Consider the following 27935-nt stretch of genomic DNA (forward strand, 5'->3'; position numbering starts at 1 on the left):
TTAATAATGGGAGATGAGGAAATGGCTGAGGAACTGAACAGGTTTTTTGGGTCGGTCTTCACAGTGGAAGACACAAATAACATGCCAGTGACTGATGGAAATGAGGCTATGACAGGTGAGGACCTTGAGAGGATTGTTATCACCAAGGAGGTAGTGATGGGCAAGCTAATGGGGCTAAAGGTAGACAAGTCTCCTGGACCTGATGGAATGCATCCCAGAGTTCTAAAAGAGATGGCTAGGGAAATTGCAAATGCACTAGTGATAATTTACCAAAATTCACGAGACTCTGGGGTGGTCCCGGCGGATTGGAAATTAGCAAACGTGACACCACTGTTTAAAAAAGGAGGTAGGCAGAAAGTGGGTAATTATAGGCCAGTGAGCTTAACTTCGGTAGCAGGGAAGATGCTGGAATCTATCATCAAGGAAGAAATAGCGAGGCATCTGGATGGAAATTGTCCCATTGGACAGACGCAGCATGGGTTCATAAAGGGCAGGTCGTGCCTAACTAATTTAGTGGAATTTTTTGAGGACATTAACAGTGCGGTAGATAATGGGTAGCCAATGGATGTGGTATATCTGGATTTCCAGAAAGCCTTTGACAAGGTGCCACACAAAAGGTTGTTGCATAAGATAAAGATGCATGGCATTAAGGGGAAAGTAGGAGCATGGATAGAGGATTGGTTAATTAATAGAAAGCAAAGAGTGGGGATTAATGGGTGTTTCTCTGGTTGGCAATCAGTAGCTAGTGGTGTCCCTCAGGGATCAGTGTTGGGCCCACAACTGTTCACAATTTACATAGATGATTTGGAGTTGGGGACCAAGGGCAATGTGTCCAAGTTTGCAGACGACACTAAGATAAGTGGTAAAGCAAAAGGTGCTGAGGATATTGGAAGTCTGCAGAGGGATTTGGACAGGCTAAGTGAATGGGCTAGTGTCTGGCAGATGGAATACAATGTTGACAAATGTGAGGTTATCCATTTTGGTAAGAATAACGGCAAAAGGGATTATTATTTAAATGATAAAAAATTAAAACATGCTGCTGTGCAGAGCGATCTGGGTGTGCTAGTGCATGAGTCGCAGAAAGTTGGTTTTCAGGTGCAACAGGTGATTAAGAAGGCAAATGGAATTTTGTCCTTCATTGCTAGAGGGATGGAGTTTAAGACTAGGGAGGTTATGCTGCAATTGTATAAGGTGTTAGTGAGGCCACACCTGGAGTATTGTGTTCAGTTTTGGTCTCCTTACTTGAGAAAGGACGTACTGGCACTGGAGGGTGTGCAGAGGAGATTCACTAGGTTAATCCCAGAGCTGAAAGGGTTGGATTACGAGGAGAGGTTGAGTAGACTGAGACTGTACTCGTTGGAATTTAGAAGGATGAGGGGGGATCTTATAGAAACATATAAGATTATGAAGGGAATAGATAGGATAGATGCGGGCAGGTTGTTTCCACTGGCGGGTGAAAGCAGAACTAGGGGGCATAGCCTCAAATTAAGGGGAAGTAGATTTAGGACTGAGTTTAGGAGGAACTTCTTCACCCAAAGGGTTGTGAATCTATGGAATTTCTTGCCCAGTGAAGCAGTCGAGGCTCCTTCATTAAATGTTTTTAAGATAAAGATAGATAGTTTTTTGAAGAATAAAGGGATTAAGGGTTATGGTGTTCGGGCCGGAAAGTGGAGCTGAGTCCACAAAAGATCAGCCATGATCTCATTGAATGGCGGAGCAGGCTCGAGGGGCCAGATGGCCTACTCCTGCTCCTAGTTCTTATGTTCTTATGTACTTCAATGCCAGGAGTATACGAAATAAGGTAGGGCAACTGGCAGCATGGGTTGGTACCTGGGACTTCGATGTTGTGGCCATTTCGGAGACATGGATAGAGCAGGGACAGGAATGGATGTTGCAGGTTCCGGGGTTTAGGTGTTTTAGTAAGCTCAGAGAAGGAGGCAAAAGAGGGGGAGGTGTGGCGCTGCTAGTCAAGAGCAGTATTACGGTGGCGGAGAGGATGCTAGATGGGGACTCATCTTCCGAGGTAGTATGGGCTGAGGTGAGAAACATGAAAGGAGAGGTCACCCTGTTGGCAGTCTTCTATAGGCCTCCAAATAGTTCTAGGGATGTAGAGGAAAGGATGGCGAGGATGATCCTGGATAAGAGCGAAAGTAACAGGGTAGTTATGATGGGAGACTTTAACTTTCCAAATATTGACTGGAAAAGATATAGTTCGAGTACATTAGATGGGTCGTTTTTTTGTACAGTGTGTGCAGGAGGGTTTCCTGACACAATATGTTGACAGGCCAACAAGAGACGAGGCCACGTTGGATTTGGTTTTGGGTAATGAACCAGGCCAGGTGTTAGATTTGGAGGTAGGAGAGCACTTTGGGGACAGTGACCACAATTCGGTGATGTTTACGTTAATGATGGAAAGGGATAAGTATACACCGCAGGGCAAGAGTTATAGCTGGGGGAAGGGCAATTATGATGCCATTAGACGTGACTTGGGGGGGATAAGGTGGAGAAGTAGGCTGCAAGTGTTAGGCACACTGGATAAGTGGAGCTTGTTCAAGGATCAGCTACTGCGTGTTCTTGATAAGTATGTACCGGTCAGGCAGGGAGGAAGAAGGAGGCCTATGTGAAGATGAGGTGTGAAGTTTCAGTTGGGGCGATGGATAGTTACAAGGTAGCGAGGAAGGATCTAAAGAGAGAGCTAAGTCGAGCAAGGAGGGGACATGAGAAGTATTTGGCAGGTAGGATCAAAGAAAACCCAAAAGCTTTCTATAGGTATGTCAGGAATAAGTGAATGACTAGGGAAAGAGTAGGACCAGTCAAGGACAGGGATGGGAAGTTGTGTGTGGAGTCTGAAGAGATAGGCAAGATACTAAATGAATATTTTTCGTCAGTATTCATTCAGGAAAAAGATAATGTTGTGGAGGAGAATGCTGAGACCCAGGATAATAGAATAGATGGCATTGAGGTATGTAGGGAAGAGGTGTTGGCAATTCTGGACAGGCTGAAAATAGATAAGTCCCCGGGTCCTGATGGGATTTATCCTAGGATTCTCTGGGAGGCCAGGGAAGAGATTGCTGGACCTTTGGCTTTGATTTTTATGTCATCATTGGCTACAGGAATAGTGCCAGAGGACTGGAGGATAGCAAATGTGGTCCCTTTGTTCAAAAAGGGGAGCAGAGGCAACCCCGGCAACTATAGACCGGTGAGCCTCACGTCTGTAGTGGGTAAAGTCTTGGAGGGGATTATAAGAGACAAGATTTATAATCATCTAGATAGGAATAATATGATCAGGGATAGTCAGCATGGCTTTGTGAAGGGTAGGTCATGCCTCACAAACCTTATCGAGTTCTTTGAGAAGGTGACTGAACAGGTAGACGAGAGTAGAGCAGTTGATGTGGTGTATGTGGATTTCAGCAAAGCGTTTATAAGGTTCCCCACGGTAGGCTATTGCAGAAAATACGGAGGCTGGGGATTGAGGTTGATTTAGAGATGTGGATCAGAAATTGGCTAGCTGAAAGAAGACAGAGGGTGGTGGTTGATGGGAAATGTTCAGAATGGAGTTCAGTTACAAGTGGAGTACCACAAGGATCTGTTCTGGGGCCGTTGCTGTTTGTCATTTTTATCAATGACCTAGAGGAAGGCGCAGAAGGGTGGGTGAGTAAATTTGCAGACGATACTAAAGTCGGTGGTGTTGTCGATAGTGTGGAAGGATGTAGCAGGTTACAGAGGGATATGGATAAGCTTCAGAGCTGGGCTGAGAGGTGGCAAATGGAGCTTAATGTAGAGAAGTGTGAGGTGATTCACTTTGGAAGGAATAACAGGAATGCGGAATATTTGGCTAATGGTAAAGTTCTTGGAAGTGTGGATGAGCAGAGGGATCTAGGTGTCCATGTACATAGATCCCTGAAAGTTGCCACCCAGGTTGATAGGGTTGTGAAGAAGGCCTATGGAGTGTTGGCCTTTATTGGTAGAGGGATTGAGTTCCGGAGTCAGGAGGTCATGTTGCAGCTGTACAGAACTCTTGTACGGCCGCATTTGGAGTATTGCGTACAGTTCTGGTCACCGCATTATAGGAAGGACGTGGAGGCTTTGGAGCGGGTGCAGAGGAGATTTACCAGGATGTTGCCTGGTATGGAGGGAAAATCTTATGAGGAAAGGCTGATGGACTTGAGGTTGTTTTCGTTGGAGAGAAGAAGGTTAAGAGGAGACTTAATAGAGGCATACAAAATGATCAGGGAGTTAGATAGGGTGGACAGTGAGAGCCTTCTCCCGCGGATGGAAATGGCTGGCAGGAGGGGACATAGCTTTAAACTGAGGGGTAATAGATATAGGACAGAGGTCAGAGGTAGGTTCTTTACGCAAAGAGTAGTGAGGCCATGGAATGCCCTACTGCTACAGTAGTGAACTCGCCAACATTGAGGGCATTTAAAAGTTTATTGGATAAACATATGGATGATAATGGCATAGTGTAGGTTAGATGGCTTTTGTTTCGGTGCAACATCGTGGGCCGAAGGGCCTGTACTGCGCTGTATCGTTCTATGTTCTATGTTCTAAGGCATTCTACAAACGGATATTACAGCTCATAGACGGGTATGTTCCCAACAACCGGAACGGGGAGGTCTCACCCTCCACATTCTGGGAGGCGCTGAATGCAGTGATAAAGCGGGGGGGGGGGGAATTATTGCGTACAGAGGGTACAAAGATAAGAAAGCGGGCAAAGATAAGAGAGGGTGGCTCGGCAACAACTGGTCGACTGCATGCTGGAAGTGAACCGGCAGTACTCCAGGGTCCCAACCATAGAGTTACTGGCAGAGAGGTAGGAGCTACAAATGGACTTTGACCTGCTCTCCACAGGGAAAGTGCACCAGCTGCGCCAGACATGGGGGACCTTTTACAAACACGGAGACAAGGCCAGCCATCTGCTGGCTCACCAGCTGAGAAAGTAGACAGCCACGAGGGAAATAGCAGATTAGGGACAACAATGGCAGGCTAGTCACCACACGGGAAAGGATCAATGAGGCCTTTGAAATCTTCTACCGGGGGCTGTACACCTCCGAGCCCCCCAAGGGGTCTCAGGTATTCAGCAGTTCCTTGATGGACTGGACATGCAAGTTGTGGGGGAAGAGAAGAGATGGGTCCTGGAAGCACCATTAGAATTGGGAGAGGTAATGGAGAGGATCAACTCCATGCAGGCAGGGAAGGCGCTGGGGCCAGATGGATTCCAGGAGGAATTCTACAAAAAAGTAATGACAGCACTAGCTGCGCACTTGCAGGAGATGTTCGCAGACTCGCAAGGGGCTCCGTGCTGCCAACACTAGCGCAAGCCTCAATATCGTTGATACGCAAAAAGGACAAAGACCCCACTGAGTGCGAGTCTCACAGACCCGTCTCACAACTCAATGTAGACGGCAAAATCCTGTCAAAAACCTGGCTAAACGCCTGGAGAGTTGCGTGACGGAGGTCCAGACGGGCTTTGTCAAGAGCATGCAGCCAACATCGAACATTAGGCGCCTGCTGAACATGATAACGAACCCACTGGGGAGAGAACACCAGCCGTAATCATCTCCCTGGACGCAGAAAAGGCCTTCGACAGAGTCGAGTGTAAGTACCTCATAGAGGTGCTGAATCGGTTTGGGTTCGGGCCATGGTTCACCTCCTGGATGAAACTACTGTACAGCACTCCTGTGGTGAACATACGGATAAACACCACCAGCTCTAAATACTTCCAGCGGCACAGAGGCATGAGGCAAGGATGCCCAATGGCCCTGCTGATGTTTGCTCTCGCAATCGAGCCACTGGCAATCGCTCTCAGGACGCTGAAGGGGTGGAGAGGTATGTAGAAGGGAAACAGAGTGCACAGAGTCTCACTCTATGTGGATGACCTGCTCCTCCACATCGCAAACCCCTGGGGCAGCAGGGAAGGGGTAATGAAGCTCCTAAATGAGTTTGGAGCCTTCTCGAGCTACAAACTCAACCTGAGCAAAAGTGAAATCTTCCCGGTGAACCCGCAAGGGGGGGGACGGGGGGGGGGGGGGGGGGGGGGGGACAGAGCTGGCGAGACTACAAACAAGCGCAGATCAGATTCCGCTACGCGGGGATCCAAATAGCCCATGACTAGACAGGGATCCACAAATGGAACCTGACGAGTCTGGTGGAGGAAGTCTCCCGATCTACATTCCCAAGGCCTTTTTTAATACAGTAGACAAATGAATCATGGTGCGTGTAGTGTGTGTAATCATGGTGTGTGTGTGTGGTGTGCGTGTCGTGTGTGTAATCATGGTGTGTGTGTGTGGTGTGCGTGTAGTGTGTGTAATCATGGTTTTTGTGTGTGTGTGTGTGTGGTGTGTGTGTGTGGTGTGTGTAATCATGGTGTGTGTGGTGTGTGTGTGGTATGTATAATCATGGTGTGTATGTGTGTGGTGCGTGTAATCATGGTGTGTGTGTGTGGTGTGTGTAATCATGGTGTGTGGTGTGTGTAATCATGGTGTGTGTGCGTGTGGTGTGTGTAATCATAGTGTGTGTGTGCGTGGTGTGTAATCATGGTGTGTGGAATCATGGTGTGTGTGGTGTGTGTAATCATGGTGTGTGTGGTGTGTGTAATCATGGTGTGTGTGCGTGTAATCATGGTGTGTGTGGTGTGTGTAATCATGGTGTGTGTGGTGTGTGTAATCATGGTGTGTGTGGTGTGTCTAATCATGGTGTGTGTGCGTGTGGTGTCTGTAATTATAGTGTGTGCGTGGTGTGTAATCATGGTGTGTGTAATCATGGTGTGTGTGGGGTGTGTAATCATGGTGTATGTGTGGTGTGTGTAATCATGGTGTGTGTATGTGGAGTGTGTGTGGAAGCATTTGTGTGGGGTGTGTAATCATGGTGTGTGCGTGTGGTGTATAATCACAGTGTGTGCATGGTGTGTAATCATGGTGTGTGCATGTGGTGTGTGTGGAAACATGATGTGTGTGGTGTGTAATCATGGTGTGCTTGTGTGGTGTATAATCAAGATGTGTGCGTGGGGTGCGTGTGTGTGTAATCACTGTGTGTGTGTGGTGTGTAATCATGGTGTGTGTGGTGTGTGTAATCATGGTGTGTGTGTGCGTGTAATCATGGTTTTTGTGTGTGTGTGGTGTGTGTGTGTGGTGTGTGTAATCATGGTGTGTGTGGTGTGTGTGTGGTATGTATAATCATGGTGTGTATGTGTGTGGTGCGTGTAATCATGGTGTGTGTGTGTGTGGTGTGTGTAATCATGGTGTGTGGTGTGTGTAATCATGGTGGGTGTGCGTGTGGTGTGTGTTATCATAGTGTGTGTGCGTGTGGTGTGTGGAATCATGGTGTGCGTGTGGTGTGTGTAATCATGGTGTGTGTGCGTGTGGTGCGTGTAATTATAGTGTGTGTGTGTGTGTGCGTGGTGTGTAATCATGGTGTGTGTAATCATGGTGTGTGTGGGGTGTGTAATCATGGTGTGTGTATGTGGAGTGTGTGTGGAAGCATTTGTGTGGGGTGTGTAATCATGGTGTGTGCGTGTGGTGTATAATCACAGTGTGTGCATGGTGTGTAATCATGGTGTGTGCATGTGGTGTATAATCACAGTGTGTGCATGGTGTGTAATCATGGTGTGTGCATGTGGTGTGTGTGGAAACATAATGTGTGTGGTGTGTAATCATGGTGTGCTTGTGTGGTGTATAATCAAGATGTGTGCGTGGGGTGCGTGTGTGTGTAATCACAGTGTGTGTGTGTGGTGTGTAATCATGGTGTGTGCGTGTGATGTATAATCATGGTGTGCGTGTGGGAGCATGCTGTGTGTGGTGTGCAATCATGGTGTGTGTGTGGTGTGTAATCATAGTGTGTGCGTGTATGGTGTATAATCATGGTGTGTGCGTGTATGGTGTATAATCATGGTGTGGGTGTGTGGTGTATAATCGTGGTGTGTGTGTGGTGTGTATACTCATGGTGTGTGTAATCATGGTGTATGGTGGGTGTATGTGTGATGTGTGTGTCTGGGTGGTGTGTGGTGAGTGTGTGGTGGGGGTGTGTGGGGTCTGTGTGAGTGTTGCATCTGTCGGGGAGGGGGGGAGGGGGGTGAAAGAACCAAAAAAATGGTCCTACAAAGGAGGAGAAGCATGGGATGCCTGGCCTTCCCAAACCTACAATTTTACCACTGGGCAGCCATAGCAGAAAGAGTGAGGGGATGGTGAAGAAACCAGGAGTGGAGTGGGTGAAGGTGGAGGATAGTTCCTATAGGGACATCCCATCGAGTACTAGTGACAACTGCACTCCGATCCCCCCTAGCCAAGTACTCAGAAGCCCAGTGGTAGTAGCCACACTCTGAATGTGGTACCAGATGAGAAAGCACCTCGGCCTAACCGAAATGTCCACCATGGTCCCCAACTGCAACATACACAGGTTTACTCCCTCAATAATGGATGCCACCTTCAAAAGGTCGGACAGGATGAGGGACACTGATGGGTTCGGGACATGTACACAGGTGACAGAGTAGCGACTCTGGAGTAACTCACTAAGAGGTTCCAACTACCAAAAGGAAACATGCAGCTCAAAAATATTCTCCTTAAGGGAACTACAACGTACCCCCAGATACCACGACATTCGCTAGTTGAGGAGCTGTTGAACGCGGGCGACCTGACCCAGAGAGGGAGAATTGCTGGACATGTACGGGCGACTGCTGGAATCGCCAGGCAGGAATGTTCCCTTCCAGTCGGGGAACATTTCAGTTGTAAAGGGCATTCAGCCTCTGATCTTCAGGTAAGCGTTCTCCAAGGTAGCCTTCAGGACGCGCGACAACACAGAATCGCCGAGCAGAAACTTATAGCCAAGTTCCGCACACATGAGTGCGGCCTCAACTGGGACCTTGGATTCATGTCGCATTACATTCATCCCCCACCATCTGGCCTGGGCTTGCAGAATCCTACCAACTATCCTGGGTTGAGACAATTCACACCTCTTTAACCTGGGTTTACCCCTCTCTCTGGCTCTGTAAAGACTTAATTACCTGCAAATACTTGCATTCAAAGTATCGTCTTGTATCTTTGACTTTGTCTATATAAATGTTTCTGGAACCTACTGTATTATTCCTTGTGTCTGAATAAAGTTTGTGGTCTTACAGTTGAAGTAGATGCTTTATTGTGTAAGTTCGTTCTCTCGTCAGCGCTTATACTATATGTTACATCTGAGCTGTCTGTCTGTGTACTGCTCACAAGCTGCCGTTTCTGTGAAGAGTGCCCCTTGACTTCCTGTTTGTCTATTTATATACATCTCTGGTGCTCCCTCTAGTGGTTACTTAGTTGTAGTGTATTTACATTAACCCCTTGTGTTTGTAGAGTGATGCATATCACTACATCCCCCCTTTTTCTTTTTACATATTTTCTGTACTTTGTTAAAGAAAATTGTACAAAACAAGTAGATAAATGATGATATGTACAAGTTGTGATGATATTGATGATTATACAAAGCCAATTAAAATTTATGAGTCCAACTTTATGAATTTATTCGGTTGAGGTTTTTTTTCTTCTTCTGTTGTTGACGTGGTGATGTTGATATTGTAATTTCTTTGTGAATGTCGTCAGTGTTCTTGAGTTTAAGTAACCAACAAGTCATCACGAGGTGTTTGAATGGTTGAACCACTGATGTTGACTTTTTTCTGTATCGATTTAGTGTGTCATCTGCCTTGAAAGCTGGTGTGCTTGTTTGTTCTGGAGCAAATGTGAGTTTGTGAGATTTGTTGTCATGCCATGTTATGTTTGTACTCTTGTCATTGTTTTGGAGTGTGCTGTTGCATTGTCCTTCATGTGCATAGTTGTACCATGTTATACAGGTCGTTGTTTCATTGTTGTTGTTTCTGTCGTTTCTGTCTTTGTTGTTCTTGTTGTTGTTTTTGTCGTGCTTATTGTTGCTGTTTTTGATGTTTTGTTCTTGTCGTTGTTCTTGTTGTTTGCATTGTGCTCAATGACCGTTCCTTGTGGGTAACTTGAGTCATTCTCAAAGTTATTGGTATCCGTGTCCTTTGTGGTATCTGATGTTTCATTGAGCGTTTCTTCTTGAGGATTGTGAGAATGATCTGATGTTGCATTGATCTTGGCCATTCAACAGGTTGCTGTCATCCAATGTATCAACGATCTGCCATTGCATCATGGTGTTGGATTCATCTACCATGAGTAGAGTCGTATTGAGCTTTTCAACCGGGTCGCCGATGTTTTTATGATCATATCCGAACAACTCAGCCATTTCTGAGTAGTAGTCTTCAATATACCAAACATCTTTTTTTGTTTCGGATTTGTTATTGTGCTCTTCATGTTCAATGAACAAATCATCTTCTTTGGTTTCGGATTTGTCATTGCGCTCTTCACTTTGGGTGATGCAAACTGCTTGTTCCAGGGTGCTGCAAACGTTATTTACAACTGCTGGTAGATGTTCAGGCAACGTTGTGCCTTTTGAGGTTGAATTTTTTGGTTTTGTGCCTTAAAGAGTCTTGTTTGTGATTTTCGGGCATTTCCCCTTTAAGTGGGCGTGCGCAAATTGATTTGCCTTTACTGTGCGCTTTTTCGTAAACTGCGCATGTGCGGCTGCGGTTTCTTGTGCATGCGCAGAAGCAGATTTGTGTCTTTTGTTCCCTGGGCAGTTTAGAATGTGCTCAGATGCCATTTTAACTGCTTTAGACCCGTGGAGAAGAACTTTTTCGGTGTTCTTTCTTGGTAAAGACTTAATGTTATTTTTTTCTTGCGATCTGCACTTTTCAATCGCGATTTCCAGCGTTAAACATAAGAACATAAGAACTAGGAACAGGAGTAGGTCATCTGGCCCCTCGAGCCTGCTCCGCCATTCAATGAGATCATGGCTGACCTTTGTGGACTCAGATCCACTCTCCGGCCTGTACACCATATCCCCGAATCCCTTTAATATATAGTATTAATATATATATAATATATAATAAACCTTTCAGTTCTGATAATGATTGTTTGAGTTTCGCATCACTCATTCCCTGTGCAATTTGGTCTTCGAGCATCGAATGTCTTAAAGCAGCATTGTTACTGGTGTTACAGTGATCTTCAAATTTTTTGAGTATTACTTGTACTTTGGTGTTGTCTTCATCTTTCAAGTTATTAAAGCGGTTATAGATTTCTACAGCTTCATGTCCTGCTAGTAGCAGTGCTATTTTCGTTTCTTCTGAGGCCGTGCTCAAATCATTAGCTACGATATATAGTTCGAACATTTGTTTAAAAATTTTCCATCTATGACTTAAATTACCGGTTGTTTTCAGTTGTGGTGGAGTTCCAACGGGTTTCATCGACTCAGCGAAGTCTCCCCAGGTCGAATGTCCGGTACGAGCTTTCTTCTGTTTTCGATCTTTCTTTGTCTGCATCTTGTGTAATCTTCTAGTAAGCGTTCTGAAGTCGCCTGGTACCACGTATTATTCCTTGTGTCTGAATAAAGCTTGTAGTCTTACAGTTGAAGGAGAAGCTTTATTGTGTAAGTTTGTTCTCTCTTCAGCGCTTACACTCTATGTTACACCTGAGCTGTCTGTCTGTGTCCTGCTCACCAGCTGCCGTTCCTGTGAAGAGTGCCTCTTGACTTCCTGTTTGTTTATTATATACATCTCTGGTGCTCCCTCTAGTGGTTACTTAGTTGTAGTGTATTTACATTAACCCCTTGTGTATATACAGTGATGCATATCACTACACCTACCTCTTCATTCACCTGAGGAAGGAGCAGTGCTCCGAAAGCTAGTGATTTGAAACAAACCTGTTGGACTTTAACCTGGTGTTGTAAGATTTCTTACTGTGCCCACAGGACATGGACGCCATTCATAGCCACGGAGAAGAAGGGGAGGGAGGTGGGAAAACAAAAGCATGTGAAGTAGTCGAGCGGGACATGGGACGAAACTGCAGGGGACAGGCTCTGAGGGAAAGCTGAAAACCAGGGTAAATATAGACGCACCTGTAAATAAGCTCTCGGGCCACACTGGCAGACTGGTGAAAGGTGTCCATGGCCGCAGCAGGAGGGGAGACAAGTGTTTGTAAATATATGTGAGGATTTCTGATTGTTTTCCCTTTTATCTTTGTTTTCTTTTGTTTTCTATTTTCTTGTTTTATAGCTTCACCTGTTTCTCTTTCCATTTTGCTTTGCGTGGGTGTGCGACATGTAATTTAACTTATGAGCTGAAGTGTGAAACATAAAATGTGAAAGTCAATGAAAACATTTTAAAAAAGAATAAAAAGGTGTTTGATGTCTGGCACAGGCACAATGGGCAAAGGGCCTCTTTCTGTGCTGTAAAACATGACTCTACGTGACTCACACCTCACCGAAGGCCCTTTTACCTTGTGGTGGAATGGTGGAAAGGGGACATGTGCCATACTTAAACGGGGTATCCTTTATCATCAAGTCTTGTAGTCCTAAGGATAGTCAGAACTGCTGACTGCTGCAGGATAAAAGCATCATGGATGCTGCAAGGATAGCAGGCATTCACAAAGATGTATTTCTTGCTGTGGGTCGCATATCAACTGTGTAGCCCTTGTTGCTTTCTGGGGAACTGCCACATGTGTGCAGTCAATTGCTTCTTGCACAATCTGGGAACCCACTATACTGGTGAAATAATGTGCCCTTTAATTCCGGAATTCCCTCTCTGTGGAGGAGTGGGCAGGGGTTAGAGTGCCTGCCACCCTCCCGGTTACTTCTGTGAATTGTGGCATGTTGTTATTGTCACAAACTGCTGCTGGAAGGAAGCAATTGCTAACTATGAAAGGATGGCTGTATTTTCATAGACCTTAGAAGGAGGCCATTCGGCTCATCAAGTCTGCACCTTTTGAAAGAACATTCTATCTAGTCCCACTCCCCTGCCCAATCCCTGTAACCCAGCATTGATCATGGTGAATCCACCTAACCAGCACATCTTTGGACATTAAGGGGCAATTCACATGGCCAATCCACCTAACCTGCATATCTTTGGATTGTGGGAGGAAACCTGAGCACCCGGAGCAAATCCACGCAAACACTGGGAGAATGTGCAAACTCCACCCAGACAATCACCCAAGGCATAAATCAAGCTCGATCCCTGGGCTGAGAGGGAACAGTGCTACCCAGTTATTTTCAAAGAACTGGGAAGGCTGCCTGTAAAAATTCCAGGGAAGTGGTGACTGGAAGAAAACTCAAATATTTATTTTACCTACTACATTACAATTCCTACTCCCTGAAGTGTCTCCAAACGCCCGACCCACACTCCGGTCGGGATATTTATGTCCCATGAGACCCTTGGTTTAAGGGTCTAGCTCCACCCCCTATCTGGGGAGATTATATTCAGGTGAGCCTCCGGTTGGGTGATAATACTGCCCCCATTCTGATTGAAGATCCAAGTTTTGTAAAGGAGGTGGCTGAACTCCGTCACGATGTCCTTGGTGAAGCAAAGCCACCTGATGCACATCCTCCTGACCATCACAACTTAAGCTTGGCACTCCCAGATGACCTTCTTGAGTAGGGCCTTTTAAAGAGAGTCCTAATTTTTCTCCGTCTTCACATATGTTCCTGTCTCTACATCTTGCCTGTTGTGCAAATGCAAGTGGCACTGCAACTACTGCCTCCATACTTATGCAAGGCAATGTATTCATGCATTATATCAATCCATTGATATCTGTTATGTCACAATCTTACTCATATGACCTCTGCGGATAGTCGCAGGGGATGTATCTGTCTGCTCCACTCCAGTCATAACCTCGCCAAAGGGAATTGACCAGTGGCACTTTTAACTCTGCAGGTATGTCTACATACTGCCATTATAGCACATTGTGAGAATTAATTTAATAGCTATTAGATCTTATTTTGTTTTATAAGACATGTAATTTGGAGTAACATATTATTTATCCCATTAATAATGTGTTCAGAAATGCTGGCCTATGCCCACATCCCGTGAAAGAATTTTCTTAAATCCCAAACCTGCTCCTATGCAGCATGTCAATGGATGAATTCTTACCTGCACCCAGATTACTTGGTAGAAATGAAGCCAGTCCCACAATCTTGAATTTTGTCCCCCAGATGTTAGATGTGACTTGAGCAAGATAGTTGTGCTGAAAAAAACCAAGTACACTTTCTTTCAAAATGCTGTAATGGGGGTCAAAGAAATGGCTGAGCAACTAAATATATACTTTGGTTCTGACTTCAAATGAGGACACAACAGAAATGCTTGGGAACACAGGGTAGAGAAATGCTGTTGGGGGAATTGATGGGATTGAAGGCTGATAAATCTCCAGGGCCTGATAAATCTATGTCCTAAAGTACTTAAAGAAGCATCTCTAGAAATAGTGGATGCATTGGTGGTCATCTTCCAGGATTCTATAAACTCTGGAACAGTTCCTACAGATAATAAAATAAATAAATAAATCATCTTGATTGTCACAAGTAGGCTTACATTAACACTGCAATGAAAGCCCCTAGTCGCCACATTCCGGCGCCTGTTCGGGGAGGCTGGTATGGGAATTGAACCCGCGCTGCTGGCCTTGTTCTGCATCACAAACCAGCTGTCTAGCCCACTGAGCTAAACCAGATTGGAGGGTAGCTAATTTAAAAAGGGAGGTAGAGAGAAAACAGGGAATTATAGACAATGTCAGCCAGATCCCCCAAATATATATTTTTTGTATTTAGAGTACCCAATTATTTTTTTCCATTTAAGGGGCAATTTAGCATGGCCAATCCACCTACCCTGCATATCTTTGGGTTGCGGTGGTGAGACCCATGCAGACACAGGGCCGGGATTGAACCTGGGTCCTCGGCGCCGTGAGACAGCAGTGCTAGCCACTGTGCCACAGTGCCACCAACCAGATACGCAAAATGTAAGATAAACAACTCCCATCTCTGGTGAAACCCCTCATCTGTCCCTCTCAGAGTAAATTTCACCTCCTCCAAATACTGGAGAGCTCTGAGGCACAGGGGGGAGAAGGTGAATCCACCAAACAAACCCGCCTGCGAGCAATCAATGAGGCGAAGACTAAAACATCTGCCCCTGCAGATCTGTAGATCTGACACTGCAAGTATGGCCTCCAGGGAACCTGGCTCCAAATCCACATGCAGAACCTCAGGTATGGTGCTGAAAAACGATCCCCAAAATTTCTCCAACTTCGGGCAGGACCAGAACATATGGACATGATTGGCTGGGCCCCTCCCACACCATTCGCAGCTATCCTCCACCCCATCAAAGAGCCAGCTCATCCTTGCCTTCATTAAATGCGCCCATTCAACAGAAATCTTTGGATCCTCACTGTCTTCAGGGGATGTCCCGGAGGACTGGAGAATAGCCAATGTTGTTCCTCTGTTTAAGAAGGGTAGCAAGGATAATCCAGGGAGCTACAGGCCGGTGAGCCTTACTTCAGTGGTAGGGAAATTACTGGAGAGAATTCTTCGAGACAGGATCTACTCCCATTTGGAAGCAAATGGACGTATTAGTGAGAGGCAGCATGGTTTTGTGAAGGGGAGGTCGTGTCTCACTAACTTGATAGAGTTTTTCGAGGAGGTCACTAAGATGATTGATGCAGGTAGGGCAGTGGATGTTGTCTATATGGACTTCAGTAAGGCCTTTGACAAGGTCCCTCATGGTAGACTAGTACAAAAGGTGAAGTCACACGGGATCAGGGGTGAGCTGGCAAGGTGGATACAGAACTGGCTAGGTCATAGAAGGCAGAGAGTAGCAATGGAAGGATGCTTTTCTAATTGGAGGGCTGTGACCAGTGGCGTTCCACAGGGATCAGTGCTGGGACCTTTGCTCTTTGTAGTATATATAAATGATTTGGAGGAAAATGTAACTGGTCTGATTAGTAAGTTTGCAGACGACACAAAGGTTGGTGGAATTGCGGATAGCGATGAGGACTGTCAGAGGATACAGCAGGATTTAGATTGTTTGGAGACTTGGGCGGAGAGATGGCAGATGGAGTTTAATCCGGACAAATGTGAGGTAATGCATTTTGGAAGGTCTAATGCAGGTAGGGAATATACAGTGATTGGTAGAACCCTCAAGAGTATTGAAAGTCAAAGAGATCTAGGAGTACAGGTCCACAGGTCATTGAAAGGGGCAACACAGGTGGAGAAGGTAGTCAAGAAGGCATACGGCATGCTTGCCTTCATTGGCCGGGGCATTGAGTATAAGAATTGGCAAGTCATGTTGCAGCTGTATAGAACCTTAGTTAGGCCACACTTGGAGTATAGTGTTCAATTCTGGTCGCCACACTACCAGAAGGATGTGGAGGCTTTAGAGAGGGTGCAGAAGAGATTTACCAGAATGTTGCCTGGTATGGAGGGCATTAGCTATGAGGAGCGGTTGAATAAACTCGGTTTGTTCTCACTGGAACGAAGGAGGTTGAGGGGAGACCTGATAGAGGACTACAAAATTATGAGGGGCATAGACAGAGTGGATAGTCAGAGGCTTTTCCCCGGGGTAGAGGGGTCAATTACTAGGGGGCATAGGTTTAAGGTGAGAGGAGCAAGGTTTAGAGTAGATGCACGAGGCAAGTTTTTTACGCAGAGGGTAGTGGGTGCCTGGAACTCGCTACCGGAGGAGGTGGTGGAAGCAGGGACGATAGTGACGTTTAAGGGGCATCTTGACAAATACATGAATAGGATGGGAATAGAGGGATACAGACCCAGGAAGTGTAGAAGATTGTAGTTTAGTCGGGCAGCATGGTCGGCACGGGCTTGGAGGGCCGAAGGGCCTGTTCCTGTGCTGTACATTTCTTTGTTCTTTGTTATTACACCACTTATAATTGAATCAACCCCAGCCTCGCCCACGAGGTCGAGGCATTAACCCTTCACAGCACTTTGCACCATAATCCTTCCTCCAACACCATTCCCAACTCTTCCTCCCCACTTGGACTTAATCCCTCCCATGGGCCCCATGTTGTCCTCCATAATCCTGCTGTAGAACGCCAATGCGACCCCACTCTCCAGTACCCCCCACTGACAGCACCTCCTACAACAATGAGGACAATGAGTGTCACCGGAAGGTTTCAGGAAGACCTTTCTTGTGAAATTCCACACCTACATATACCTGAAGCCCTCTTCACGCTGGAGCCCATACGTCACTCCCAACTCCTCCAAGCTTGTGAACTGCCCCTCCATAAAGATAGCCTTCATCTCTTTTACTCTTTTCTCCTCCGATCCCCAGAATCATCCATCCTCTCTGGCTCAATCTCATGATTCCCTCTTATCGGCATCACCCTCGAACCTGGCCTCAACTTGAAGAGCTGCCAGAATTGCCCCCAAAACCTTAGCCACCACAGGACTATCTGAGTACTTCCCCGGGGTGAACGGTAGTAGCACCGTTGCCAGCACCCGCAACCCTTTACAAGAACCCGCCTTCATTCGCACCCATAAAGCCTCTGTCTCTCTACTCCGGCCTGATACCCTCTCCACATTCGTCGTTCAGTAATATTGTAACAAGTTCAGAAGAGCAAGCCCCCCAACTGCCACCCCCTTTGGAGCACCGCCTTCCTTATCCGGACTATATTCCCTGCCCACACAAAAGAGATCAGCCTGTCCTCTCCTAGAATAAATGACTTTGGCAGACACTGGAACAGAAACAGGAACCGTGGCAAAATTTTTACTGCCTGCACCTGACCTGCCAGTGACAAGGGGAGACTATCCCATCATACCAAGTTCTCCTTCACCCTCCACACCAGGTTCTTGAAAATAAGCTTACAAGTCATGCCCAGTACAATGCCACCTTCCCCCCCAAATATCTAAATTATGTTGTCGCGACCTGGAATGGCAGTCCTCCCACTCCCGCCCTGCACCTGGAGAAGAGACCACATGGTAGCATTGTGGATAGCACAATTGCTTCACAGCTCCAGGGTCCCAGGTTCAATTCTGGCTTGGGTCACTGTCTGTGCGGAGTCTGCACATCCTCCCCGTGTGTGCGTGGGTTTCCTCCGGGTGCTCCGGTTTCCTCCCACAGTCCAAAGATGTGCAGGTTAGGTAGATTGGCCATGATAAATTGCCCTTAGTGTTGGGTGGGGTTGCTGGGTTATGGGGATAGGGTGGCGGTGTGGACCTTGGGTAGGTTGCTCTTTCCCAGAGCCGGTGCAGACTCGATGGGCCGAATGGCCTCCTTCTGCTCTGTAAATTCTATGAAAACATCTGCTCTTCCCTAAATTTAACTAATACCTCGAAAACGCCCAAATTCCTTAGCAACCCCATGACGTCTCCCACCAATGAGCCTAGGTCCGAGATGTACAGCAGTAGTTTGTCTGCGTACAGAGACACCCTATGCTCCACCCCACCCCGTCACTATACCCTCCATAAGTATCCAGCAGAGGGCAGCAGAGCGGAGAGTGACAGTTAAACCTGAGACACTACACTTGTAGTGTCCCCCACCCTTCCACCTCCTCTAACCTAAGTGGTAGAGTGAATAACAGGTAAGCTCTTTCTTTTTCTTATTTTATCTAGAGGGGATGGCAGGGAAGGCAGTGCAATGTTCCTCCTGCAGAATGTTTGAGGTGAGGGACGCCATCAGTGTCCCTGCTGATTTCATCTGTGGGAAGTGCACCCATCTCCAGCTCCTCAGAAACCGCGTTAGGGAACTGGGGCTGGAGCTGGATGAACTTCGGATCATTCGGGAGGCAGAGGTGGTCATAGATAGTAGCTTCAGGGATGTAGTTACTCCGAAGAATCAAGATAGATGGGTGACGGTGAGAGGGGCTGGGTGGAAGCCGTCAGTGCAGGGATCCTCTGTGGTCGTTCCCTTCAGTAACAAGTATACCGCTTTGGATACTGTTGAGGGGGACGACCTACCATGGGTAAGCCACGGTGACTGGATCTCCAGCACTGAGTCCATCCCTGTGGCTCAGAAGGGAAGGAGAGCAATAGTTATTGGGGACTTGATAGATAGAGGGACAGATAGATGGTTCTGTGGCAACGAAAGAGACTCATGGATGGTATGTTGCCTCCCGGGTGCCAGGGTCCGTGACGTCTTGGACCGTGTTTTCAGAATCCGTAAGGGGAAGGGGGAACAGTCACAAGTGGTGGTACACATCGGTACCAACGACATAGGTAAGAGAAGGGACGGGGATTCAAAACAGGAATTTAGGGAGCTAGGGTGGCAGATGAGAGCCAGGACAAACCATGTTGTCATCTCTGGTTTGTTGCCAGTGCTACGTGCTAGCGAGATGAGGAACAGGGAGAGAGTGCAGATAAACACGTGGTTGCAGGGATGATGTAGGAGGGAGGGTTTCAGTTATGTGGATAATTGGAGCACATTCTGGGGAAGGTGGGACCTGTACAGACAGGACGGTTTGCACCTGAACCAGAGGGGCACCAATATCCTGGGAGGGAAATTTGCTCCGGCTCTTCGGGGGGGTTTAAACTAACTTGTCAGGGGGATGGTAAAACGAGCAGTAGTCCAGAAGCCAGTGTTGAGAATAGTGAGGTACTGAGGAGGTCGCAGGAGTGTACCGGCAGACAGAAAGGTGTGTTGAAGTGTGTCTACTTCAATGCAAGGAGCATCTGGAATAAGGTAGGTGAACTTGGAGCGTGGATTGGTACTTGGGACTATGATGTTGTGGCCATTCCGGAGACATGGTTAGAACAGGGACAGGAATGGTTGTTGGACGTTCCGGGATATAGATGTTTCAGTAAGAGTAGGGAAGGTGGTAAAAGAGGTGGAGGAGTAGCATTGTTAATCAAGGGTAGTATAATGGCTGCAGAAAGGCAGTTCGAAGGGGATCTGCCTACTGAGGTAATATGGGCCAAAGTTAGAAATAGGAAAGGCGCGATCACGTTGTTAGGAGTTTTCTATAGGCCCCCAAATAGTAATAGAGATGTGGAGGAAGAAATTGCAAAACAGGTTATGGATAGGTGTGGAGGTCTCAGGGTAGTTGTCATGGGTGACTTTAACTTTCCAAATATTGATTGGAACCTCTACAGGTCGAACAGTTCGGACGGAGCAGTTTTTGTACAGTGTGTGCAGGAGGGTTTCCTGACACAATATGTGGATGGCCGACAAGAGGGGGGGGCAACATTGGATTTGGTACTGGTTAATGAACCGGGCCAAGTGTTAGATTTGTTTGTGGGAGAGCACTTTGGAGATAGTGACCACAATTCGGTGTCTTTAACGATTGCAATGGAGAGGGATAGGGCCATACGGCAGGGCAAGGTTTATAATTGGGGGGGGGGGGTAATTATGATGCGCTTAGGCAAGAATTAAGGAGCATTTGGCAGGTAGGATCAAGGATAACCCTAAAGCTTTCTATAGATATGTTAGGAATAAAAGAATGACTCGGGTAAGAGTAGGGCCAGTCAAGAACATTAGTGGGAAGTTGTGCTTGGAGTCTGAGGAGATAGGAGAGGTGCTAAATGAATATTTTTCGTCAGTATTCACACAGGAAAAAGACAATGTTGTAGAGAAGAATACTGAGATTCAGTCTACTAGACTAGAAGGGCTTGAGGTTCATAAGGAGGAGGTGTTAACAATTCTGGAAAGGGTGAAAATAGGGCCGGAAGGGATTTATCCTAGGATTCTCTGGGAAGCGAGCGAGGAGATTGCTGAGCCTTTGCCTTTGATCTTTAAGTCATCTTTGTCTACAGAAATAGTGCCAGAAGACTGGAGGATAGCAAATGTTGTCCCCTTGTTCAAGAGGGGGAGTAGAGACAACCCCGGTAACTATAGACCAGTGAGCCTTACTTCTGTTGTGGGCAAAACCTTGGAAAGGTTTATAAGAGATAGGGTGTACAATCATCTGGAAAGGAATAATTTGATTAGACATAGTCAACACGGTTTTGTGAAGGGTAGGTCGTGCCTCACAAACCTTATTGAGTTCTTTGAGAAGGTGACCAAACAGGTGGATGAGGGTAAAGCAGTTGATGTGGTGTATATAGATTTCAGTAAAGCGTTTGATAAGGTTCCCCACGGTAGGCTACTGCAGAAAATACGGAAGCATGGGATTCAGGGAGATTTAGCAGTTTGGATCAGAAATTGGCAAGCTGGTAGAAGACAAAGGGTGGTGGTTGATGGGAAGTGTTCAGACTGGAGTCCAGTTACTAGTGGTGTACCACAAGGATCTGTTTTGGGGCCACTGCTGTTTGTCATTTTTATAAATGACCTGGAGGAGGGCGTAGAAGGATGGGTGAGTAAATTTGCAGATGACACTAAAGTCGGTGGAGTTGTGGACAGTGTGGAAGGATGTTACAAGTTACAGAGGGACATAGATAAGCTGCAGAGCTGGGCTGAGAGGTGGCAAATGGAGTTTAATGCAGAAAAGTATGAGGGGATTCATTTTGGAAGGAATAACAGGAAGACAGAGTACTGCGCTAATGGTAAGATTCTTGGCAGTGTGGATGAGCAGAGAGATCTCGGTGTCCATGTACATAGATCCCTGAAAGGTGCCACTCAGGTTGAGAGGGTTAAGAAGGCGGACGGTGTGTTAGCTTTTATTGGTAGAGGGATTGAGTTTCGGAGCCATGAGGTCATGTTGCAGCTGTACAAGACTCTGGTGCGGCCGCATTTGGAGTATTGCGTGCAATTCTGGTCGCCGCATTATAGGAAGGATGTGGAAGCATTGGAAAGGGTGCAGAGGAGATTTGCCAGGAGGTTGCCTGGTATGGAGGGAAGATCTTATGAGAAAAGGCTGAGGGACTTGCGGCTGTTTTCGTTAGAGAGAAGAAGGTTAAGAGGTCACTTAATTGAGGTATACAAGATGATCAGAGGATTGGATAAGGTGGACAGTGAGAGCCTTTTCCCTCGGATGGTGATGTCTAGCACGAGGGGACATAGCTTTAAATTAAGGGGAGATGGATATAAGACAGATGTCCGAGTAGGTTCTTTACTCAGAGAGTTTAAGGGCGTGGAATGCCCTGCCTGCAACAGTAGTGGACTCGCCAACACTAAGGGCATTCAAATGGTCATTGGATAGACATATGGACGATAAGGGAATAGTGTAGATGGGCTTTAGAGTGGTTTCACAGGTTGGTGCAACATCGAGGGCCGAAGGGCCTGTACTGCGCTGTAATGTTCTATGTTCTATGTTCTAAGATGGGAACAGAAACTGTCAGGGAAAGGCACAAAGGAAAAGTGGAGCTTGTTCAAGGAACAAATGCTGTGTGTCCTTGATAGGTATGTCCCTGTCAGGCAGGGAGGAAATGGCTGTGTGAGGGAACCATGGTTCACAAAAGAGGTTGAATGTCTTGTCAAGAGGAAAAAGGAAGCGTATGTAAGGATGAGAAAACAAGGTTCACTTGGGTCGCTTGAGGGTTACAAGGTAGCAAGGAATGAGCTTAAAAAAGGGCTTAGGAGAGCTAGGAGGGGGCATGAGAAGTCCTTGGCGGGTCGGATCAAGGAAAACCCCTAGGCTTTTTACTCTTATGTGAGAAATAAAAGAATGACCAGGGTGAGGTTAGGGCCGGTCAAGGACAGTAGTGGGAACTTGTGCATGAGTCAGAAGAAATAGGAAAGGCGTTGAATGAATACTTTTCTTCAGTGTTCACCAAGGAGAGTGTTTTTGAGGATGAGAGTGTGATACAGGCGGGTAGGCTGCAGGAGGTAGATGTTCTGAGGAAGGATGCATTAGCAATTTTGAAAAGCCTTAGGGTCGACAATTCCCCTGGGCCAGATGGGATATATCCAAGGATTCTTTGGGAGGCAAGGGATGAGATTGCAGAGCCTTTGGCTTTGATCTTTGGGTCCTCACTGTCCACGGGCATAGTGCCAGAGGACTGGAAAGTGGCAAATGTTGTTCCTCTGTTCAAGAAAAGGAATAGGAATGACCCTGGCCGGTTAGTCTTACTTCGGTGGCCGGTAAGTTAATGGAAAAGGTCCTGAAGGATAGGATTTATGACCATTTGGAAAGATGCAGCTTAATCCGGGATAGTCAACATGGATTCGTGAAGGGTAAGTCTTGCCTCACAAATTTGATTGAATTCTTTGAGGAGGAACTAAGTGTGTAGATGATGGTAGAGCAGTTGATGTCGTATACATGGATTTTAGTAAGACGTTTGATAAGGTTCCCCATGGTCGGCTTATGAAGAAAGTAAGGAGGTGTGGGATAGAGGGAAATTTGGCCAATTGGATAAGTAACTGGCTATCACATAGAAGACAGAGGGTGGTGGTGGATGGAAAATTTTCAGACTGGAGATCAGTTACCAGCGGTGTACCACAGGGATCAGTGCTGGGTCCTCTGCTATTTGTGATTTTTATCAATGACTTGGAGGAGGGGGCTGAAGGGTGGGTCAGTAAATTTGCTGATTACACCAAGATTGGTGGAGTAGTGGATGAGGTGGAGGGCTGTTGTAGGCTGCAAAGAGACATTGATAGGATGCAGAGCTGGGCCGAAAAATGGCAGATGGAGTTTAACCCTGTTAAGTGCGAGGTGATTCATTTTGGTAGAAAAAATTTGAATGCAGATTACAGGGTCAACGGCAGGGTTCTGAGGAATGTGGAGGAACAGAGAGATCTTGGGATTCATGTCCACAGATCTCTGAAGGTTGCCACTCAAGTGGATAGAGCCGTGAAGAAGGTTAGCGTTTATTAACAGGGGCTTGAGCGGGGTTAAGCTGCAACTATACATGACCCTGGTGAGACCACATTTGGAGTATTGTGTGCAGTTCTGGTCACCTCACTATAGGAAGGATGTGGAAGCATTGGAAAGGGTGCAAAGGAGATTTACCAGGATGCTGCTGGTTTGCAGGATAGGTCTTATGAGGAAAGGTTGAGGGAGCTAGGGCTTTTCTCTTTGGAGCAGAGGAGGACGAGAGGCGACTTAATAGAGGTTTATAAGATGATAAGGGGGCTAGATAGAGTGGACGTTCAGAGACTATTTCCTCGGGTGGATGTAGCTGTTACGAGGGGGCATAACTATAAGGTTCAGGGTGGGAGATAAAGGAGGGATGTCCGAGGTAGGTTCTTCACTCAGAGAGTGGTTAGGGTGTGGAATGGACTGCCTGCAATGATAGTGGAGTCGGACACTTTAGGAACCTTCAAGCGGTTATTGGATAGGCACATGGAGCACACCAGAATGACAGGGAGTGGGATAGCCTGATTTTGGTTTTGGACAATGCTCGGCACAACATCGAGGGCCGAATTGCCTGTTCTGTGCTGTACTGTTCGATGTTCTATGTTCTATAAGTCCGAACCCCTCAGCGCAATGACCAAGGGTCAATCACCAATGCAAACAGAAGGGGCTTCCCTACCTCGTTTCCTGAAATAGTAGAAAATACCCCAAATTCGTACTATTGTCCGCACACAAGCTGTTGGGTCCTTATATAACAATTTCACCCATGCCACAAACTTAGGCCCAATCCTAACCTTCTCCAGCACCACGAACAAATAACTCCACTCCACTCTTTCAAACGTCTTTTTAAAAAATGCATTTTATTCCAAACTTATTCAAACAGTTACAAAACATAAATAATCCAGGAAACACACTCCCCAACTCAGTTTACAGCTTGTACAACTTTTCCACCTTTTTTCACCCCGCACCCCCCAGCCCCGCAACAAGCAGCTCCTCAAATGTGGCAACGAACAGTCACCAACGTGTCTCAAAGCCCTCCGCTGAACCCCTCAGTTCAAACTTAAATTTTCTCCAGCTGGAGGAAGTCGTATAGATCCCCCAGCCAGGCTGCCACCCCCGGCAGTGTTGCCAACCGCCGTTCCAGTAAAATTCTTTGTTGGGCAATCAGAGAGGCGAAGGCCACGATGTCGGCCTTCCTCCTCTCCATCAGCTCCGGCTTTTCCGATATCCCTAAAATCGCCATCATAGGGTCCGACCCGACTTCCACTCCCACAATCTTTGCTAGTGTCCCTAACACTCCCAAACAGTATCTCTCCAACTTCTCACAGCCCCAGAACAGATGTGCATGGTTCACTAGTCCTCGCCCACACTCCTCGCTCTTGTCTGCCACTCCCTGGAAGAAACCACTCATCCTCGCCCGAGTCATGTGCATCACCTTAAACTGTATCAACCTCATCCTCGCACATGAGGAGATCAGTGCCTCACTCCACAACCCATCTCCACACCCCCATCTCTTCCCATTTCTCCTTGATCCTTGCTACCTGAAAACCCCCCTGCTCTCCGAGCCACCCATATATATTCCCAATCCTACCCTCCCTTTCCATGTCCGGAAGCAGTAACCATTCCAAAAGAGCATATCTCGGTAGCCTGGGGAACCCTTTTAACACCTTCCGTGCAAAGTCCCTTACTTGCAAATACCTAAGTTCACTTCCCCTCGGAAGCCCTACCGTTCTATTAGCTCCTCTATGCTTGCAAGCCTCTCTTCCATATACAAATCCTTCGCCCTCACCAGTCCCATCTCTCTCCACTTTCTATGTACACCATCTATCTCTCCAGCTTAAACCCGTGATTCTCACAAAACGGCGTTAACACCGACATCTCCTCTATCCTAAAATTTCTCCTCAGCTGTTTCCACATCCTAATTGTGGACTGTGCAACCGGGATCTCTGTATATCCCCTTGCTGTCAGCGGGAGCGCTGCCGTCACCATGGCCCTCAGGCTGGACGCGCAACAGGACTCTTCCTCCATCTTATACCCTCTCCTTCCGACCACCATCTCACTTTCTCCACATTTGCTATTCAATAGTAATGCAACAAGTTTGGTAGTGCCAACTCCCTTTCAGCCTCTGCAGCAGGGCCCTCGCCACCCTTGGCACCTTCCCCACCCACACAAATTCTCAACTGACTATATCCAACTTACGAAAAAAGGCCTTTGGAATAAAAATCGGGAGTGTCTGAAATATAAAGAAGAATCTTGGTAGGACATTCATTGTCACCACTTGAACCCTCCCTGCCAGCGTCAGATGCAGTGCATCCCACCTCCTAAAGTCGTCCATTATCTCCTCCACCAACTTTGTTAAATTCCACTTATGTAGCGTCACCCACTTTACCGTCACCTGGATCCCCAAATACCTAAACCTATCCCTGGCTACCCTAAATGATAGCCCCCCTAAATTGGCTCTCCGACCTGACTCGTTCACTTGGAACACCTCACTTTTCCCCACTTTCATTTTATAACCTGAGAAAGCCCCAAACCTCTATTGGCTCAGAATCCTACCCATACTCTGCAGCGGTCTGACACATATAATAGTAGATTGTCCGCGTACAGCAACCCCCGGTGCTCGCTGCTCCCCCTCCGAATCCCCTGCCACTCTGCTGACCCCCTAAGGGCCATCGCCAAGGGCTCTATCGCCAGCGCAAACAGTAGTGGTGACAGCGGGCACCCCAAAACTCCATGTGCTCATCTCATTGGTCCGTATGCTCGCCACTGAGGCCACATAAAACATACGCACCCATTGATGCACGATCAATTACACTCAAGACAAAGTGATTTCATAACCACCCATCTGCTTCGAAAGCAGTGTACTTGCGGTCACTATTACGGAGGGGTAGCTGGTGGTAGGCGGACTTGAGATCCACCGTGGAGAAGACCTTGTATTGCGCGATCCTGTTTACCAGGTCGGCTATACGGGGCTATACGCGTACCGCGTCCAGCTGCGTAAACCTGTTGATGGTCTGACTGTAGTCAATGACCATCCTATGTTTTCCCCGGTCTTTACCATCACTACTTGAGCTCTCCAGGGACTGTTGCTCGCTTCGATGACCCCTTCCCTCAGCAGCCTTTGGACCTCTGACCTGATGAAGGTCCGGTCCTGGGCACTGTACCGCCTGCACCTGGTGGCGACGGGTTTGCAATCCGGGGTGAGGTTCGCAAACAGAGAAGGCGGGTCGACCTTAAGGGTCGCGAGGCTGCAGACAGTAAGGGGGGGTATAGGGCCGCCAAATTTAAAGGTCAGGCTTTGCAAGTTACATTGGAAGTCCAACCCCAGGAGGATAGCCGCACAGAGGTGCGGCAGGACATAAAGGAGGAAATTGTTGAATCTCCTGCCTTGGACAGTGAGGTTCGCTAGGCAGAACCCCTTTATCTCCACCGAGTGTGACCCGGAAGCCAGGGAGATCCTTTGGTTTGCAGGGTGGGTAACAAGTGAACAGCGCCTTACCGTGTCGGAGTGAACAAAGCTTTCCGTGCTCCCAGAGTTAATCAGGCAAGACGTCTCGTGGCCGTTGATGAAGACCGTCGTTGCTGCTGTTGCGAGTGTCCGAGGTCGACTTTGGTCCAGTGTCACCGAGGCCAGATGAAGCAGTTGCGAGTTCTGATCGGGCAGCGTGTAGTCGGCCGTGCTGGGGGCCTGGGGCCCCATCCAAGATGGCGTCTCCCATGGGTCGCACATGGTAGCTGGGGATGGACAAGATGGCGGCGGGGATGGACAAAATGGCAGCGCCCACCCGTCCAGCGTGGTGTCTGGGGGGCAAGATGGCCATGCCCATGGGTCGCACGTGGCCCTAGGATAGGGTGTGGAATGGACTGGCCGGTCGGGGCCTGAAGGGGGGGTTGCCGCGGCGGTCCGGAGTCGCTGGAGACCGCGGCCACGGCGTGGGCCTGGCAGACCCCCACAAAGTGGCCCTTCTTGCCGCACCCTTTGCAGGTGGCGGTGCGGGCCGGGCAGCGCGGGCGGGGATGATTCGCCTGCCCGCAGAAGAAACAGTTGGGCCCGGCGGCGTTAGCGGGCCGTCTCGCCGCGCAGGCCTGCGGGGTCAGGGGGAAGGTCTGTGGGGCTGCCGCTGCGGGGTGCCACGCAGCCCAGGGGGCCGCCGCGTGGTCGAGCGCATAGGACTGTGCATTTTGAGAGGCTTCATCCATGGACCCTGCCAGGGCCTGTGCCTCTCTAAGTCCCAGGGTGTCCTTTTCTAGGAGTCTTTGGCGGATCACTGAGGAGGTCATATCTGCTACGAAAGCATCCCTGATTAAAAGTTCCGTGTGCTCGCTCCCCGAAACTTGCGGGCAGCCACAGTTTCAGCCCAGCACCAGTAGCGCCCGGTAGAAATCCTCCAACGATTCCCCGGGGCTTTGCCGTCTAGTTGCAAGTAGGTGACGTGCGTAGACCTGATTTACAGGGCG

General features: G+C 47.7%; 1 protein-coding gene across 2 annotated transcripts in view; it reads right to left on the bottom strand.

Annotated features, from left to right (window-relative positions):
- Nucleotides 1–27935, bottom strand: part of tulp4a (TUB like protein 4a) — a 691812-nt gene that overhangs the window by 127405 nt on the left and 536472 nt on the right. For both annotated transcript variants that reach the window (XM_072502637.1, XM_072502627.1), the window contains one exon: nucleotides 13967–14060. In XM_072502637.1, coding sequence (XP_072358738.1) covers nucleotides 13967–14060 — 94 coding nt within the window. The remainder of the gene's footprint in view (nucleotides 1–13966; nucleotides 14061–27935) is intronic.

The sequence above is a fragment of the Scyliorhinus torazame genome, chromosome 1 (assembly GCF_047496885.1).
Source record: "Scyliorhinus torazame isolate Kashiwa2021f chromosome 1, sScyTor2.1, whole genome shotgun sequence".
NCBI classification, from domain to species: domain Eukaryota; kingdom Metazoa; phylum Chordata; class Chondrichthyes; order Carcharhiniformes; family Scyliorhinidae; genus Scyliorhinus; species Scyliorhinus torazame.